The sequence below is a fragment of the Apis mellifera genome, linkage group LG3, assembly GCF_003254395.2.
Source record: "Apis mellifera strain DH4 linkage group LG3, Amel_HAv3.1, whole genome shotgun sequence".
In the NCBI taxonomy this organism is placed as follows: Eukaryota; Metazoa; Arthropoda; class Insecta; order Hymenoptera; family Apidae; genus Apis; species Apis mellifera.
The window spans coordinates 8,132,756-8,152,916 of record NC_037640.1 but is presented as its reverse complement, the minus strand read 5'-3'; the positions used below and the strand labels follow the sequence as shown (position 1 = coordinate 8,152,916).

At 24.6% G+C, this 20,161-nt stretch overlaps 4 protein-coding genes across 11 annotated transcripts; 2 read left to right on the top strand and 2 right to left on the bottom strand.

The window, feature by feature from the left end:
* Window positions 1-505: 505 nt before the first annotated feature.
* On the bottom strand, window positions 506-6,592 carry LOC409255 (active breakpoint cluster region-related protein). 3 transcript variants are annotated; one of them, XM_006563930.3, is made up of 14 exons: window positions 6,109-6,592; window positions 4,771-5,245; window positions 4,460-4,694; window positions 4,080-4,353; window positions 3,820-3,999; window positions 3,519-3,734; window positions 3,229-3,348; window positions 2,906-3,150; window positions 2,527-2,824; window positions 2,086-2,368; window positions 1,737-2,007; window positions 1,487-1,658; window positions 1,072-1,357; window positions 506-973 (listed from the first exon to the last, which is right to left on the bottom strand). In XM_006563930.3, exons 1-14 carry the CDS (start codon window positions 6,220-6,222, stop codon window positions 849-851), a joined length of 3,294 nt encoding a protein of 1,097 aa, XP_006563993.1. In that variant the 5' UTR covers window positions 6,223-6,592; the 3' UTR covers window positions 506-848. The 3 variants fall into 3 exon arrangements, with proteins under 3 accessions (XP_006563993.1, XP_006563992.1, XP_006563994.1); XM_006563929.3 differs by having other exon boundaries at window positions 539-1,357; window positions 6,109-6,590; XM_006563931.3 differs by having other exon boundaries at window positions 539-1,357; window positions 2,563-2,824; window positions 6,109-6,590.
* Window positions 6,593-7,506: 914 nt separating this feature from the next.
* On the top strand, window positions 7,507-11,012 carry LOC409256 (armadillo repeat-containing protein 5). Its single transcript, XM_392779.6, has 6 exons — window positions 7,507-7,868; window positions 8,024-8,244; window positions 8,319-9,038; window positions 9,113-9,288; window positions 9,375-9,636; window positions 9,711-11,012. The coding sequence occupies exons 1-6, from the start codon at window positions 7,623-7,625 to the stop codon at window positions 10,642-10,644; spliced, it is 2,559 nt and encodes an 852-aa protein (XP_392779.3). The 5' UTR covers window positions 7,507-7,622; the 3' UTR covers window positions 10,645-11,012.
* On the bottom strand, window positions 10,992-14,042 carry LOC411893 (cytochrome P450 315a1, mitochondrial). 5 transcript variants are annotated; one of them, XM_006563932.3, is made up of 8 exons: window positions 13,865-14,042; window positions 13,525-13,583; window positions 12,786-13,066; window positions 12,488-12,678; window positions 12,069-12,403; window positions 11,593-11,817; window positions 11,258-11,470; window positions 10,992-11,176 (listed from the first exon to the last, which is right to left on the bottom strand). In XM_006563932.3, the coding sequence occupies exons 1-8, from the start codon at window positions 13,926-13,928 to the stop codon at window positions 11,063-11,065; spliced, it is 1,482 nt and encodes a 493-aa protein (XP_006563995.1). In that variant the 5' UTR covers window positions 13,929-14,042; the 3' UTR covers window positions 10,992-11,062. The 5 variants fall into 5 exon arrangements, with proteins under 5 accessions (XP_006563995.1, XP_395360.3, XP_006563996.1 ...); XM_006563933.3 differs by having other exon boundaries at window positions 10,996-11,176; window positions 12,786-13,215; window positions 13,525-13,978; XM_006563934.3 differs by having other exon boundaries at window positions 10,996-11,176; window positions 12,786-13,161; window positions 13,525-13,978.
* Window positions 14,043-16,905: 2,863 nt separating this feature from the next.
* Window positions 16,906-19,096, top strand: LOC552590 (transmembrane protein 120 homolog). 2 transcript variants are annotated; one of them, XM_006563928.3, is made up of 6 exons: window positions 16,906-17,102; window positions 17,472-17,590; window positions 17,667-17,825; window positions 17,906-17,998; window positions 18,068-18,285; window positions 18,359-19,096. In XM_006563928.3, exons 1-6 carry the CDS (start codon window positions 17,034-17,036, stop codon window positions 18,760-18,762), a joined length of 1,062 nt encoding a protein of 353 aa, XP_006563991.2. In that variant the 5' UTR covers window positions 16,906-17,033; the 3' UTR covers window positions 18,763-19,096. The 2 variants fall into 2 exon arrangements, with proteins under 2 accessions (XP_006563991.2, XP_016766962.1); XM_016911473.2 differs by having other exon boundaries at window positions 16,934-17,174.
* Window positions 19,097-20,161: the final 1,065 nt, after the last annotated feature.

The following is a 20,161-nucleotide window of genomic DNA, read 5'->3' as shown; positions in this document are numbered from 1 at the left end:
TTATATTTAATTTATCAAAAATTTGAAAATTTTAAAAAGCATTTCTTTTTAAATATTTTTTAAATTTTAAATATTTCAAATGAATTTCTAAAGTATCAAAAATATTAAACTTATCATCAAAAATTAATTAATAAAAAACAAATTCGAATCTAACCACAGCTTAAACATTAGAAATTTGATTTAAGATTATTTCACAGCATTCCCTATTTAAAAACATTGATGTTTTCCAAAATATTTTTATAAGAAATAATATTAACGAAAAAACATAGTTTTCTTGGAAAACATAAATATCAAGTCAAAACAGAATATAGTTAGTATATTTTGCATATACTATTAAAAGCTTTATTTCGCACATCTCAAAAAATGTGCTTCCTGAAATATTTAGGAACGTGATTATTTTCGTGAATACGTGAAAATTTTTGTGGACATATACATAAAAAAATTTAGATTCTCTGCTAGGAACACGCTCCATTGGAAAAAATACTTATTTTCTAAAGCGGGGATGCATTAATAATCGGATTTTCATATTTCACTTCGCTTTTTTTTTTGATATTGTTTTTATGGGAAAAAATTTTTTCTTACACAATTTTTTTTTTTTTTTAGAAATGTTTTACGTGTAATCATCACGTAATAAAATCGTAGCTAGAACTCCACGAGTATATAAATATAAAATATATATTGAGGAGTTTAAAGTACGTGTAAGATCATTTTACTACATTATTTACCAATATAAAAGAAATTTCAATCAAAATTTTGTCAAAGTCTGTCTACTTATACATCTAACTCAGCATTGTATGAATGATACATCACAAAACTAATAAAATATATATTATAAAAAATCGTTCATTTTACATTACAGCGTAAGTTGCTGCGAGTTCAATTTCCAATGAGACTCGCAAAAAGCAGCTGACGCTACGATGTATCAACAAGAATCTCTCGACTAGAGTGATTGATTGTTCTGTTGCATATGCATCTGCAAAAAACAATAAAGTATACCGGCCTGTGCCATTACGTCTACGGTCCCTGCAGCTAAAGGATCCCGACTTTTTACATCAGATCGCGAATTCGTACCAGGACGTAGAAGCGTCGGTCCGAACACCGTCGCTAAGTTGTGCAAGGACATTTTATTTTGAGCCTCGTGTTTATTAACTCGTATCAAATGAGCAAGTAGAAAGTCAATGACTGCTTTATTCACGGCTGGTAGACTTTCATATACTCTTCTAAGAGCAGCACCTTTTGATAACTCGCCAGTTTGAAATGCTTCTAAGAATGCTGGATAAAGAGCATCTGTGAAGAGAGCTTCTGGCATTTCACGAAGATATAATTTCAATACACCCGTTACAGAATGAACATCAACCTTATAAAGATAATAAATCTATTAATATAAAATTAATATTATATGTTCTATACAATTTTATTAATTACTAAAATTTTATATTGCATTATGAAAAGATTTTCGTATATATAATTTCGTATACATAAATACCTCTTTAAGTAATTGTTCTGCTTCATATGAATTGCTTTCAAAAGATTTACGCAATTTTGTTAAATCTGAAGCTGAACCAGAAACACGATATAATCCAACTTCACCAACTCCTCTCCTTTCCACTTCTCTAACACATGCTGTTATAATAAAAGGAACATCACGTTTTTCACGTCTATAAAAAAATAATTATAAGGATTAATACTTGAAAAAAATTTTCAATAAAAAATTTTATAAAAATTATGAAACATACTTGCACACTTGTTGAATTTTAGCTCCAAATAGACCTTGAGGTTTAGCCGATGGTACGCGTCTTAATGTCACTTCACTTGGAACAAAACGAAGAGCCACATCTAATGTAGCTGGACCTAAATTTAATGATCTTTCTATTTGATCTGATTGAAGCCAAGATCTACTCAATTTTTGTATACATTTGCCACGTAATACAGAACGTGTTCCACATTCTTCATATAATAGAATTCTAACATTTTGACTTCCTTCTAATTCCACAACAAATGTTTCACCTTTAATTAAAATTAAAAATAATTAATTGAAAGATATTAGTTTGATTTTAATTATTTCTCATTAAAATAACATTTTACCCCACGTTGGAGCTTGACCTCTCGCAACTCGACTTCTTGCTCGTTTAAAATAGTGTCCATAACTATCAACTTCAACAATGATATAAAGATCTCCAACTCTATCTAAACCTGGTGGTGTCAAGCCAAGTAAAGTTAAATGAAGATCGCCTAGTAATAAACTTTCATCACGTCCTGATCTTAATAAATAACTTCCCATATCTGTTTGAAGATAAGTACGACAGGCTGTAACCCATGCTTGTAATTCATACATTGATAAAGGGAGCGGCCCTGGTGGTTGTCCACCCTGAAAAATTATTGTTTAATATTTATTTTGTTTTTATTAAATTTTTTAATAATTTTTTATTAAGATATTGTTACTTGCATCCTCGTTTTGGATTTAAATAAAGTGCAAATTAATTATTTTTATATTATTTATTTACTTGAAATCTGTAAATTACGCACCTTTGACTTATCTAGGTACATATGGGAACGCATTACCTGTTGCAATGCCTCCACTGCTTCAACCCATTGAGAACGTTCAAATTCACTGGATAGAAAGAATGTATACGAATTTTGTACTCGATGCTGACTTTTATGCGCAACGCGTAATACTAAATTTGGAGATGCTAATACTAATTGAGCCTCAAGCTCAGCAAGTTTCTTTCTATTTTTTTCTGAACCTCTACCACCAAGTCTAATTCGTTTCTCATCATTTCGTTCTTCCCATAAAATCTGATCACGTACTGTACATGCTTGTGATCTATACATATAAATATTAAAAATAAAAATATAATTTTTATATTATGTAAGTTATTATTCATGAAAATAGATTTATATATACCTCAAAGCTACAACATTAGCTGGACTAGTTTCACGTGGCTCTACACCATCTTCTGTCACTGCCGCTTCTGCCACTGGTACATACCATTTCAATTCAAATGTAAATTTATCTCTGCCAGAAGCTTTATATTTTGCACATGCAATTACATCATTGAAAAGAAAAAGATGTCTTAATTTTCTATGACCATCAGAAAGTTCTACCACAAACGAATTTTTTACCAATCTTCTTTGTGCTCTATCATGACTCTAAAAATAATATATTTTAATATAAAATTAATGTAATTAAATTGATAATAATCTTAATTATCATTATAATTTATTTACCGGAAACATTGATTTTGTTTGAATTATATTAAATTCGTCTAGAAAATTTCTAGTCATAGCAAGAGCTTCTGAAAGTGGTGCATGATCTGCATGATTCACTGATGTGTGCTTAAGAAGATCCTACAATCAATTGAGATAAAATTATCAATACAAACTATGATAAGATAAAATTTACAAAGTATATTTCCACATCATTTTATCAACTTAATCAATGTTTTATCAATGATACATGTTTATATCTATATAGATTTATATATATATAATAAAATCATAAACAATACAGTACTTACATGCAATACTAATGCATTTTTTTGTACACGAGCTACTGGTTTATGCAAGAGATCTTCAAGAGATAAACCCGGTCCTTTTGGAAATCCTCTGAGTCTTATGTCTCTTGTAATTTCACCGAATTGAGTGGAATGTGCAGAACATCTTCGTACAGTATCAGTAGCACGAGCATAATTATGTAAAAAAGCTCCATATAATCCTATATTGCTAGCCATTATCTTAATTTATAATTATAAAATTATAACATTAATAAAAGAACAGAATAAATTGATATATTAATATATTAATATATTTAGTTCTTACTTTAAATTGTTCACCTATAGTAGTTTTAATATCCCATTTTTCTAATTTTTTTCTAAGACCATCCAAAAATGTTTGATGCAATGCATGTAATTCAGGAATTTTATAAAACATTGTACCAAATTCATCTTCAGAAATAACAGGTTGAGATGTTGTTAACGTCGCTCTGATAGCTTTCATGTACTAAAAAAAAATATTATATCTTTTTAATCAATTTAATATTATCTATATATATTATTAAAAATAATAAATAGATTATATACTTGTAACATAACGTTTAAACATTCAACATAAATAGTTTCACTCTCCACTACTGAGTTTACAATACATTTAATCATAGATGTTCTATCATCTTCACGTTCTTTGCTTTTCTCCTGTCGGCGAGGTGTAGTTGGTGTTGGTGATTCTAAACTACCCTCACTTAAACTTAAAGGTTCTGCATCACTACTACCAGTTTCATTATCAGTGCTAAGAGCACGTAATAAAATTGGTGCAGGACTTGCACCTTCTTCATCTTCACTATCTGCAACTCTGTGTCTATAAATAAGAACATAAATATTAATCAATATTAATTAATATCAATAAAATGAAATTTTCATAAAATAATTTTAAAACCAATAATATTTAAATACAAATAATTTACTGTATAAAATAATCAATGTTGACATAATTGCTTTGATTCCCTGGTGAATCTGGTAAAGAGGGTGGTCTCCTTGGTGGTGCTCTACTGCCATTATTATTTCCAACAGGTGGAACACGTGCATCAATATATACATATTCTCCTGTTTGATCTAAAGCTACAGAATCATAATAAGGTTCTTCCTCTGATACTTCTGCATCACCATCCTCTCCATCTTCATTAATTGCATTTTCTAAATCTATTTATTAAACATAAATAATTTATATAATTAAAACAATTAAATTATATAATATTATATAAATATAATATATCACCTTTTTCATCTTCCTCTTTGAGAGATTCTTCATTTTTATCTTTTTTTGAGCTTCCTGTCACTTCAATTACAGTGACATAATTACTTGGCACATCTGGATCACTGTTTCTTCTAAGCTCAGGCACTTTATCAGGACACCTAGGTATTTCACTTTTGGGTCTTTTGCATGTATTAAGAGTAGAACTTAATTCAGTTACACACTTGTCCTGAAATTTACTTATATCTTCAGATGCAGGAAGGGAAGAAATTGATGATTCCACATGTTGAATACGAGATGTGCTTGTAGAATTAGTTAAATTATTCTCTGCTGCTTGACAACTATGCTGATTTTGAGATTCTATAGGTTGCTGTTTATCAGGAGATGTTATAATATTACTATTTGCCAATTGCTTATGACGCTCAACATCTGCCAATAATCTTTCTAAATATTCTACATAAAATTCTTCTTTTTCAAGTTCTTCTCTCAAAGCAGTTACCTGGATGGAATAATAATTCTTTTTATTTATTTTTTACATAGTTACCTTAATAAATAATATAAATTGATTTTTCTAAAATGATAACAAAATTAATATAAACAGCAAATGATGAATCAATGACAATATACCAAATGAGAAAATTTAATAACAAGAATTGATATTCTTAATACAATAATTAAGTTTATATTTTTCAATATTTATTGATTGTAAATCAATTTCCTTTATAAATATAAAATTTATAAAAATTATTTAATATTGCAAAATAAATTTTAAATCAATTTGAAATTTATGTAATAAACACAAATAATATATTAGATATAATTACAGTTAAATATAAGTTAATTTCCCAGTTAAGTAAGAAATTAATATGATGACTCATGGAATGAAGTTCTCAATGCTTCAACAATGAAGAAGGTTTATGTAATAAAAATTTATTGAACAAACTTCTTAGAAAAAGAATTTTCAATTAAGTTTTTAGTTTTTAACATAATTTAACTAATATAATTTAACATAATTTAATTATAAAAAAAGCAAATATTACAATAAAAATATTTTCAATATATAATATTCTTTTGTTAATATATATTTATTATTATTATAGAATTAAAATCATATATATTAATTATAAATTATAATTTATAAAATAAAATTTCCTATAAAAAATTATTTAAATCAAAACATAGTATATGTCAAAAGTATATGTCATTATTGTCATATATATATTTAATTTCTGTAATTTCTAACTTCTATCTAAATAGATATTTTTTTTCAATATAATAATGTAAATTCTAAAAAACTTTATTTAAATAAATTCATTTTTTTTATATAACAAATACAAATATGTTTTTTATTAAAGATTTTACCTTCTGTTTATGCTTGACTAGATTGGCCCTGACATCCTCTTCCCAGGCCGCCGGCAAGGCGCTGTCCGGGAATCTTTGTACCCAGACACGCTGAAAATCTCCAAAAACACTCATTACTCCACTCCAGATTGTTTAAAAAGAGTACTCCTCGGGGACGATAATGATCTTGAACACAATTCAGGCCGCTGTGTACATTGCACGGGCGCGGCGATCACAGCTCTCACCCGAATTTGTCTGATTATAATTTCGTTTAGACGCAAAGAATTTATTGAGATTAACGTATCACCGTAACGAGGCATAAATCGTTCGTTTCGTTCGCGAACGATTTTCCTCCTACTATTGATATATGCTGAACCTGTATCCAAGAATTAGCAAGCGTCATACAACTGCTGTCATCTTGTCGACATCTCCTGCGTAGCTCACGATCCAATCTCCATGCCCTCTCCTATCATTTTGACGCCTCTGCTATACTCAATTCACGGACACTGCCCTTATACTCAGCAGGTGCGCATTACGATAATGATACTTTTCTCAATGCGCTTACGCAAAATAGAAATTTGTCTTTCTTACGAAACGCAATTTAAATTTTATGTTTTTTTTTTCTATGATAAATTAAAATTACATTTATTTTGATGATATAAATCATTTATAAACAATTTCAACATCAGATTAGGAATGAATTTAAATATTATTTGGAATTATATACATATAGAATTTTATGTAACTATTATTATGCAGATTTTGACATGAAAATAATTCTACTTTTAGGAACAAGTAAATTAAAAATTTATTTTATTTTATTAAAATTATCAATATAAACAATTTCATTACACTTCATTCAAATTTAGTAAAAATAATTCTTTAACAAATTGATTTTACTTTATTTGAAGCATATTTTTATTATTTAATAAAATAATAAAGTTTAATACAATAAAATATATTGAAAATTCTATATTTGATATAAAATTAAATGATATATGAAATAAAGAGAGAGAAAAAAAATAGATTTTAAAATAAATATTTAAACATATAATCATTATTAATAATGATTATAAATAGTTATTACTTATTATGCTTATTAAATACTTCATTTGAATATAATTATTAATATATTTTAAAATTATTTTAATAATATTCTTTTGTTTTTTTATATAATATATTTCTATTGACTTTATTAAAATTATGATACAGTATACAGTATATACAATATATATTTAAACTTTAAAATCAAATAGCGGGAAATTTAAAAAAATAATTTTACAAAATAATTTATTATTTATATTTATAAAACTATAAATTTATAATATGGATTATAAAATTGATAACTATAGTTCAAATATATTTTGACAGTGAAATTTATTAATTAAACTACGATCTTTTTTGTCTTATTTTTATAAGCTACTATATGGGTGAAATTGTCAAACTAGTTGGCAGTATAATTTAGAGGTTATGTTTCTTTTAAAAAACTAACAAATTTTCATTAATTTTTTTATTCGTTTATAAAAATATTGAACATGAGTGAGAGACAAGAAGGCCCGATATTACAAGAATTATTTAAACATATAAAATTGGACTCGAAAAGCGGAATTTGGTCATGTTTGACACAACTTAAAAATGATTCAAAGTGTTACAAGCAATTTGCCAAAGATGGAGGATTAGGCATTTTAGTAAATTTACTTCATTGTCATAATATAAAAATATTGAATATGACTTTAAGTATTTTAGCAAATGCTTGCATGAATTCTGATGCAAGAGAAAAGGTATATGTATATTTATTTTTATATACTTTTATATCAATTAATAGATATATATTTATTAAACAAAGTATTTTTATAAAATTTAATATTTAATTTAATACTTTCTTATAGAATACTTATTTATGATAATGCATTTTAAATATATTGTTATATTTTAGGTCAAAGGATCTAAAATAGCAACTCATGTAATTTCTATAATAAAGCATATAAAACTAGGAAATTCTTTGCATTGTCGTGCTTGTAGACTAATTGGTAATTTATCTGAATGTGATTGGCATGCAAAATCATTATGTGAAGCTGGAGCAGTACAAGCTTTGGTTGATCTTTTACAATTAGACATGTATATGCAAACTTATTTAATGGGTATTAGAGCTATAAGGTATTAAAAAAATAATTTGTACATTAATAATATTCTTTTCCTAGTCAATATTTAATTATATATTTTCTTTAAAGAAATATTTGGACTATGTATGAAGGTAGTAGAGAAGAAATCTTAGAATCTGGAGTAATAATTCGAATTACAAATTTATTAGTAATGGCAAAGGAACAATTAAAAACAGATACAAAATATATAGATTTAATAGAAACCTGTTTAAAAGCCATGTGTGTATTTTTGGCTACACTTGATCCTCGAGTTGGGGAACAATTACGAGGGGAAAATGATATGCAGGGTTATAAGTGTATTGTACAATGTTGTGATATGAATAATAAAATAGCAATCAGATGTTTGTACAATCTTTGCCAAATTGCAGAATGTCGACCTATTCTGGGAAATTTTGGTGCTATTGAAAGTTTGATTATTCTCATCAAAGATCACTTGGAACTATCTAAAGAAACATTAGTCAGTTTATGTTTGTTTTGTAGAGAAGCTGTAAATCGTGCAAGAATTAGAATGGGATTTGGCTTAGAATTAATGTTATTTTTATTAAAAGATATTAAAAATGAAAAATATCATCCTATGTTATTGCATGCTTTAGCACAATTCATTTATGATGATCCAAGTATTACAATAATGATAAAAAATGGTTTGCTTGATGTTTTAGTTATTAGATTGAAAAAAATGGTAACTGAAACAGTATCTTATGAGGAGACAAATGTTTCAAGAAAAAGAGAGAATGATTCTCCTCCTAATAAACAACTAGAATTGAAATATAATAAAACAAATTTAGGAAGGTACGTTTGTAAGATTTGTAAGTTTTTAATTTATTATTATAGAAGATATAAAGTCATGATTTTTTTATCTATAGATTTAGTTCAGATTATTATCGAGATGACTGGAGTCCAGGTAGTGCTGTTAGTGTTTCTTCTTCACCTCCTAGTACACCACCATTACCTTTTTATGATTCTATTGAAAATGATGAAAATACTGAAGACAATTATAGTCCAGTTTGTAGCGATACAGAAATAATGGACAACGAAGACGGTAAAATAATTTTTATATTTTAAAATAATATATCAAATTTCAAATCAATATTCAAAAAAATAATAAATTTCAATAATTTTTTTCAGAACCTCAAGAAGAAGTAGAATCATTAAAAAGTTGTAAATCAATAACTGTAAATATTGAAAAATTTCAAAATTCAGAGGAAGGAAATAAATCAAATGTTTGGGAATATGCAAATGTATGGACATTAGTATTATTAAGTCGATTAAGTCATTCAAATGATCCAGTTGATCGATTGGCTGATCCTGCAACTATTAAAGCATTATCAGCTTATATCAAACATGCTAAAAATCCAAAAGCATCTAGAATTTTAACTAGAATTATAAGGTAAATAGATAAAATTTTTTTTAATTACCATCTAAATAAGATTTATAGTATTTAATAAACAATTTTTTATATAGAAATGGAGTATATCTAATACCATTATTAAAACAAGGCTTCGTTTTTGAAGCTCAAACATTATATGGTTCTGAACAATATATAAGACAACTATGTGCCCTAGCAGAAACTGGCGGAGCGATAGGTGAACTTACATCTATATTGCTTCGTGGAGAGGAAGCTCATAAATTAGTTATTGCAGTTTCGATACCATTCCTAATCAAGTCACGATATATTCTAAAATCACTTCTGAATAATCATGGTGGTCTTCGATTAATATTTCAGATTCTATCTAATCAACAACACAATCTTTATGAAAATGCTATTTGGTCAATTTGTCGATTAGCAGACACATTGGAAATTCAACCTGACATTGTAGAAAAATATCAAATCATAGAAACCATTTCGGCAGATTTTCCAAGAGTGTACGACAATCATCCGAAACCTGCAACAGTTACATTTGAACTAGACGATGGTACGACTATTGATGCTTGCAGGCAAACATTATGTCAAAAATCGGATGCCTTTTCAGCAATGCTTGAAGGAAACTTTTCAGAATCCGGTAAAAAACGTGTCAAATTAAGAAACACATCAAAAGAAGGTCTTAATACATTACTTTTAGCTGCAAATGGTTCGACTTTCGAAAATAGAACTATTGAATCTATATTAGACGCTGTACTATTGGCGGACAGGTTCCTTATGGCTGATATATCAGATATTCTTACAGAAAGTTCTATATCTAAATTGAATTATAAAAATTTGAGTAAAGCGTGGAATTGGGCGAGAATGAATTCATGTCACGAACTAAAATCTTGTTGCGTAAAGAGATTTCTGACAGCTTCAATGACAAAATCTGAAAGAGTTCAAGCATTTCAAGATTTTTCTAGTACCGATAATTTTCATGAATTTTTAGACGAAATAAAAAAAATCATAAACAACGTTTTGTGCCAACGTTAATAATAAATTAATTGTACATAATTGTAATATTTAATAACATTATTTTAATTATTTAATCTATACTTTCTAAATTTGAAACGCTTAATGAAATTTTTATATAACAAAATATTTTACTCATTCTCTACTTCGATTATGCTTTATGAATTTATTGTAAGATTTAGAATTGATAAATATTAATAAGTATACAATTTATAAATGTCATTTAATTAAAAATATATATTTAAATGTTAATAATTGTAACATAAATAATTAATTTACACATATATATGTATGTACAATAGAAAAAATATTTGTATTTTATTCAATATAAATGTATATGGATAAAATATTATTGCATAGAAGGAAATAAAAAAATAAACAATAAAAAAGTATTTTACTATTTTTACAATTGATTAAATGATATTTCACTTTATATTAGCTAATTTCTCTCCATCAATTTTAATTTTATTGATTGCGATGGTACAGAAATCAAATGTAAAATTAATTTTACTTGATTCTTATTTATACATTCTATTTTAAATGATTTAATTAACTGCAATTTTTAAAATAAAATCATATCATCAAATAAGTTTATCAATTCTTAATATATATTAATACATAATTATTTACGCACCTCTGCTAATGCAAACGATATTTGTATTTCTGCTAATTTTCGACCAATACAACTTCTAGCGCCTAAAGCGAATGGTAAACTTGCATGTGGATGTACTACGCCTTGATAAATACCTTTTTGCGTTCTAATCCATCTTTCTGGACGGAATTCGTTTGGTTGTGGAAAATTAGCAGCATCACGACCGCTCGAATAAAGTGATAAGACAAGTAATTCCTATAATAAAATATAATATAACTTTATAATATAATACAATGCCTTTATAATGACTTTTAATTTCTTTTTCATTATTTATTAATATGTTCATTATAAATAAAATATAATATAAATTCATTTACCCCTTTTGGCACAAAATAATTACCAATCACACTATCTTCCGGTAAATACCTAGATATAAATGGAGCTATAGGATATAATCGAAGAGATTCTTTGATTATACCTTTTAATAACGGTAATCTTAATATATCTTCTTGAGAAAGATCTTTTAAGTGTTTAAATAATTCTTCTTGTTTTTCAGGATGATTACATAACAACAATAATATCCACTGCAAAGTTGTCGCCGTCTGAACATAAAATACAAAATTAATTTTTTTAATTATTAACAAATAAATAATATAAATAAACTATATAAATATTTAACTTTTGAAATTTAATTTAATTTTATTAAATTTTCTATTTTATTTATTTTAAATTTAAATAAAATATATAATATATTTATAATATATATAATAATTTGTTTCAAATATAAATAATTATTTTTATAAATTTCAAATATAAATTTTTGTTTCATAAAATAGTTACACTCTGATCTAACCGTATCACCAGCTGCTAAAATAAAATCGGTAACAATGCAGATTGCGTCTTCGGCTCGAATACCTTCATCCATCATTTTCTTTAATAAACCATTACCACCTAATTTAGCCATTTCTGGTACTAACATTCGAACAATTTCGAAAGCTGTATCAGCAGATGCAACAAATTTTTTCCAAACAGGTAAACGTAAATTCATAGCTAATTTAACTGGTATTATAGATAATTTAGCTGAATATTCAAATATTTCATGCAATGTTTCTGCCAATATTTCGAAATCTCGGGACAATTGATGTTTGTAAGAATACCAGTACGATCCCATCAACGTGGCCATCATAGCTGTAAAATAAAAATGTGCTTCTATGGACACTGTTTATTATTACATTTTTCGGCATGAAATAACTTATTATGCATATATTATACCCTCTATAGACCACTGATAAAGTTGAACTTGTAAATTCGATATAATGTTATTGGTCTTAATTTGTTTTTGCCATTTTCGTTTAAGTTCTATGGCTACCTCTTGACATGGTGCAATCATTAAATTTGTTGGATCTGGTAATAACATTACTTTGTTTAAAATCTTACGAAAATATACCCATTCTTCGCCATTCCTATCATAAAAATATATAAAAATTCAAAAATAAAAGTTTAAATTTTTTTCATTTAAACTATAAATATATTTTTGTATTTTATAGAAAAATATTTAAAGTTAATGTACATGAATAGCAAACCGCGACGACATTTCCGTATCTCATTGTAAAGTGTCCAAGCTTCTGGTAGGAAATGTTTTGGTGTTGACCCTTCAAGTCGAAAAATTTTACGAAATTCATGAATTGAATTTACAAAAACTGCCGTGGTTGGTCCTATACGTTCTTTGTAAACGGGACCCAGTTCTTTGTGCCTTTTATCAACGTACTCGTGTTGTTTTTTTGGACCTCCAGATAAAATGAATGAAAAAAGTGTTCCAAACACAGGTATTCCTCGCGGTTCTGGCATTTCCTGTAAAATACTTTCGCTAGTTGCTACCGCTACAGTACCATAATTTCTGTCACGTAATTTCTCCGTGATTTCTATCTTCGATCGATTCCCGCCATCTGTGGATTTCGAGATATCGGATAAATCATCGATTCTTGATGTCTGCGATGCGCCTGCGTAACCGCAACCAGGTACATTATATTTCAACGCGATGACATTGCTGGAAAGACTTACGGATTTGCCGCTTTTCAAAATATTTTGCGCAAGATTCATTTTCTTAATTTATAAATGATTCTTCTTTATCTACCGTTAATGCGAATTTAAATGATAAGCACAAGAAACACCAATGATACCGGTATTAGTTTACATTCAAAAACACACGTTACAAAGTTTATATTAAATTTGAAACTTTTATTTTGCAAACGAATCGCTTTTTGCTCAATCTCAGACATAACTTCATTGAAAAATAAATCGTTTAATACCTCTTGTTTTCTTTTTCTGGAGTCATGCTTGATAACTTGAATCCAATCCAATGATAACACTGGTGATAGTTCAAAATAATGATACAATTTTTTTTATGATTATGGCATTAATACTAATTCATATATTTTTTGTAATAACATAACCATTATAATTTTCTCACAGCAAATACAGTCATATTTTTCAGTATCTTTATATACATACTATTTATTGTGATTTCTGATCATAACCAGAAATATAATAGAAAATGTTGAATTAGAAAGAGATGAATTTATAGAAAATGTTCAAGTTATACGCCGATTATAAAACACTGGTATACACGTGAAGAAGAAGATCGAATACCGTTTACTATGCCGTTATCTAGAAGCCGTTTACCCCTCCGCTGCAGGTTTCCACTTTCTTTCATGAGAATTCCTTCGTTTCATAATTCACTATATTCTTATTTTCAATTAATTATAATAACATCAATATTAATATAATATCGAGCGATTAATGTAAATTGTTCGTACAATTTACCTTGATATTACTTGAACAATTATTTTATAATATAAATTGTATATTAAATAGATAATTGAAACGTTGCTGATATTAGAGAAATAATTATATTATATATATATGTATATATATATATATATTAACAAAGAATAGTAGTAGTATTTTTTGAAATATATCAAATTCTTATATATCAATTATAAATTTATATAATAATCGAACAAGAATTATAATAAAATGCAATTAAAAAAGATTGAAATTTTATTATATACTTATATACTTATGCAATTCTTTTTATATAACATTTATTTAACTTTTTATAAATTCACTAATTTTATATTCACTGAAACTTATTTTTAATTGTTATCATTGAATTTTTTTAAAATATCGTATTTATATTTATTGATTTTTATTAAATTCATATTCATTATTTGAAACAAAATTATAAAATTAAAACTCATCTAAATTAAAACTCATTTTTCATGAGTTTCATCACTATTCAATTTTTTAATTACTGATAAACACTAATAAATTTTTAGGAATTAATCGTGGTTATCTCGTATCCATGACGCCCGACTACTGGTCTCTGTTTAACAGTTTCGAAGATATTTAAATCTCCTGCTGAAATTTCTTATAGAGTGGGGATCACATGTAAGATTCTAAGAATAAAGGATTATGAGCTATATAAAATTTCACTCAAACATAGAAATAAATTTATTATTAATATAATAATATATTATATCTATTTTATAATTATTATTATTTGTAAAGCAATAACTATGATTTTATATCTATTTTTAATATATTGTTTAAAATAAGAATATTAAATAACAATTTTTTATATTTTTATTATAATTTTTCTAAAATATTAAAAAAATTAAGAATTTTTTACGAAATATTAGTTAAAATTAATTTTATTTTTTTTTATTAAATATTTTATAAAACATTAATAATTTTTTGTACTTTTATATTTTGAAATTCCTATTTTTTTCCAGAAAAATATATTTTTTTTTCTTAATTTAGAATTATAAAACACATTTTTTATACTAAACTATAATGTTTTTAAGTATATTAATAAATAATAAATAAAATTTTTTTTTTATAAATTTTCTATTCGCAAAGTTGAATAATATCAGAAAACTTTGAATAAAATGATAGCATTTATAGCATAAATAATACATAACATAAATAATACATTCGTATTTTAAATTCACTATAAAACAGGTCACTAAAACTTATTGATTCTTTAATATCGTTTTACATAATGCATTTTTATTTTATAAATACATATTTTATACAATACACATTAATTTCTCAATAATATTGCTTAGGGAAGAAATAATACTTATGCATATGATATGTTAAATATAAATTAAAAATTGTTTTCAATTATGTGGGATGATAGAAGAAATATTAATTAATTAAAGAAAATTAATAAGAAAATTAAATAAATATTAAAGAACATTATTATGAAGTATGAATAAAATTAAAATATATTGTAATTATTATAAGAATTATTAAATAATTTTTTGATAATAATTTAATGTCTATTGTAAATAAAAGAGAAAAAATATTAATTATATATTATTAAAAATTTATTTTTAAGAAATTTTTTAAAAACATCTTTCTATTTTTAGTTCATTTTTGAAATTGATTCTCTAAAAATACATATTATGTATACATGAAAATCAAGAGAAGATAAAATAGGTTCATAGGTCAGACTTTTTATCAGATCTGAAGATCAACAAATTCTAAAATGAAGTACGATAGTCGAATAAAGAAACATGTTTACCAAAGAATGCAAAGTATTTTTTTCTTTGCAGATCGGTGGAGTTGTCTGGTCAACGACCGTGAAAAAATTCGCGTATTCAACGATACAACAGGATACGAGTAAATTTAATCGATTATATTATATGTTTGAAAATTTCTGATTAATAATTTACATAATAGCCCGACCGATAAACATGTCATTATCGACGAACGTGAAACATTTATTTAATTAAAAGTACACATAACAATATGTTATTATACAATATATTATTATGTAAATAAACATTATAAAATTAAAGAATTCAAAAAACATTTTAATATCAAACTTTGGTATTTTTAATTAATAATTAAAAATTATTTGAATAACATAGCAATATTTAAATAACGTAGTACTTAAACAATAGCAATAATAGCATTAATTAATAAAATATAGCTTTATTTGAATTAAATTAAAAAGTAAATATAAAAAGAAACATATATATATAAGAAATTGTCATCACTTGAATTATATAAAATGAATATCCTGTTTTGTTGAAAAATCCAATTTTAATGAAAAATAATTTAAATATAAATAATTTTATTAAACAAATATAATTATAGTTATTTTAAATTCTATAAAAATAAAATAATCAATTTTTTGAATATTCAAAAATAATTAAAATATAATTGAAAATTTTTATAATTTTTGGAACATTAAAATTATTATTATCTTCTATTAAAAAATTAGTATTTTAATAACGTTGTGTTTTATTAAAATTGCTATTTAATTAAATTTTCAAAGAAAAAAAAATTTTTAACATATTTTAAAAAATATATCAAAATATATAGACATACATACATACATACATATATATACATAAAATATGTTAAATTACAAATTTTATTTTATTATGTTAAATTTCAATATTGAAAATAAATCCAAATTAAATGATATTATAAAATATAATTATATAAATATTTAATTATATTAAATTATATATAAATATATTAAATTATATATATTAAATAATATATATTAAATTATATATAAATATAATTTCTTTTTACAAATATTCAAAATATTTTCTTATCATATGTCGAGCTTAAAAAGCAGAACAGAGATGACTTTTTACTTTAGAGCACTCTGTCGTCAAATGCCCGAGGAAGTACAACTTACTTGATTAGTAGTGTAGTAATACGACTACGACAAATCTTTGCGTACCTGAATCTTTAGTGAGTTGTTGGCTATCATCCCTTTTTTTTTACTACGATGGATACCGATGTTGAATCCTGTTTGAAAGATTGGAACGACCTAGCACAAGATTACAAGGAATTAGAAGTAAGATAATTTTTTGTTAATCCTGGGTACTGATGTTGTCGATGATTAACACGTTGGACCATTTTCTGTGAGGTTAAGTGTATTTTTTATTTATCCATACTCGTAATTGGTATATGAAAAGTTTAATTATTTTTAATATATTATAAAACTTAAATGTTTTTTTTATATATCTTTTCGTATGAGTTTAAAATATTATCCTATATAAAACATTTATTTTTTTCGTTACTTTTTGTTATTTTTCATTCTTCAATCAATATATTCTACACAAATTTTTTCATATTATATAAATTATTTTAAAAATTACTTGAATAACAGCAATATTTAAACAACATAGTACTTAAACAATAGCAATATTTAATTTTTTAACAGACATTAAACAAAGAATATCTTGCAAAATTAGAAGAAGTAGTTGAACTTCAAACAAAATGTTTGAAAGGAATTTCTCACCAAACTTACAGAATGAGTGTAATATCAAAATCACTCAAACAGTAAGTAATTAATTTAAAAGTATACATATTTTATTTTAAATAAATAAATGTATTATATTTATATATTTAATCTCAGATTACATGCAAGCGAAACACAAAAAGGATTAAGCAAAGAAATGACAAAACGAGAGCAGCAATTACATGAAATAGAACAAACTTTACCAAAACCAAATGGCACATATCTTCAAATTATTTTAGGCAATGTTAATGTTTCCATATTAAATAAAAGTGATAAGTAAGGATATCATAAAAATAATTTATCTAAAAGATAATGCATTATAAAATATATTTTTTAACAATTCATTTATATTTTAGGTTCAAGTATAAAGATGAATATGAAAAATTTAAATTAGTTCTTTCAGTAATTGGTTTTATTTTATCTGTATTAAATCTAGTAACTAATATCAGGTAATATATTATTTATTTTTGTAGAATATAAAAAAATATATTTATAATAATTGATAATGTATATTACAGAACTTTGGAACTTAGTTTCATGTTCCTTTTAGTTTGGTATTATTGTACATTGACAATAAGGGAAAGTATATTAAAGGTAAATGGTTCAAGAATAAAAGGTTGGTGGAGATTTCATCATTTCCTTTCAACTGTAGTATCTGGTGTTTTATTAGTATGGCCTAATACAGGGCCATGGTATGCATTTAGACAACAATTTCTGTGGTTCAATGCTTATATCAGTATGTTGTTTATTCAAGCTTATGTTAAAACAATTTTTTTTTTAACAATAATTTTAAGTATATTCATTTGTAGGTGTAGTACAATCTCTACAATTCTGCTATCAACGAGGTGTTTTATATCGCTTAAAAGCATTAGGTGAAAGACATAATATGGATATTACTATTGAAGGTTTTCATTCATGGATGTGGCGTGGATTATCGTTTTTATTACCATTCCTTTTTGTTGGATATATGTTTCAGTTGTACAATGCATATATCTTGTATACATTAATATCCCATTCAGAAGCTACATGGCATGTTTCAGTCCTCAGTGGAATGTTTTTGGTATTATTTCTAGGTAATACAATAACAACAATTATGGTAATTCGTCAAAAATTAAGAGAACGTGTAAAATATCATTTTCCTGGAGTATTTGCTTCTAAATTTGAACGTAAGAAAGATTCAAATGGAGAAAAAAATATGAAAAAACAAAATTAATAAGAAATTTGTTGTGAGGCGAGTATGATAAACAATTTAATAAAATACAAAATAAATGTTTTATGAATAAAAAATAATTTAAAAGTGAGAAAAAAAATACAAATGTCAAAAAGGAGGAAAAAAATTATAAAAAATACAAATGACACAGATAATAAATTAATTCAAAGAATAGATTAAAAAAAAAAATAAACAAAATATCTTAAAATTCTTTCTTCCATAAGTTGACATTTTTCTTTCATTATATATTACATATATTAATATTATTTTTATCAAGCACAAGATCTATTTAATGTACTAGCTTGTTGCAATATGAAAATGAATTCTTTGGAAGTATTCTTTTTGTATTCCTTTTCATATCTTGACAAAAATTTTCCACTCTACCTATATTACCCAATATTTATTTTTGTAAGTACTAACATAATATATCAAAATTGTGCGTGTTTATTGTTAAGTTTTTTAAAATAAAAATAAAATTTATATATTATTTAAAGTACTCATGTAGAAATAATGAAAAAAATTAAAAAGTTCTCTATATATAATTCTTAATTAACTGATTGTTTAAAACATTATATTTTACAGTTATTGATATATAAATCGATTGAATTGAAATTTAAACTTATATTTAAAAAACGATAATAAATAAATTTTTATCATTATAAAATATATTTTATATATATATTAAAAAAAAAATGAAATTTAATGATTTCATATGTAAAGTCGTATATAAAAAATTTCATATTTACATAGAAGTATATGTATATTCGTACATACGTATGCTTATTATTATATATTATAATATATAATAATAGATAATTAAATTAAATTAAATTAAAATAATATAATTCACGCACACTCATATTTTTTTACTCATATTATTAAAAGTTATAATTTTATTATTTATAATTTTTATGCATGGTGATTTATGTAATATAATTCTTATTTCTTCTTAATATATATTATATCTTCTTAATATTTATTAAATTATATATGTAAATAAATATTACTTAATATTAAATAAAATAATAAATTATTAACATTATAAGTATGCATATGTGCTTGAGTGCATGCATTTTGTGTTTGTTTTTTTTTTCATTGACGCTATTAAAAATGTAAAAAATAGAATAAACATTCATTAACAAGTTTTTACAACATGTAGCAAAATTATATTTTTAAATGAATTTATTAATATTTCTTTATTGTTTATTAAGTACGAAAATATTAAACTTTATCTAAAAAAAAAAAATAATTTATTGTAAAAAAATATTCAATTTATTATGAAGCTATTTTTTTTACATTTATTGCAGTTAATATATTATAAATTTATAATGTTTTTATTATATATTCAAAGAAAATACATATATGTATATATATATATATATATATATATATATATATATAT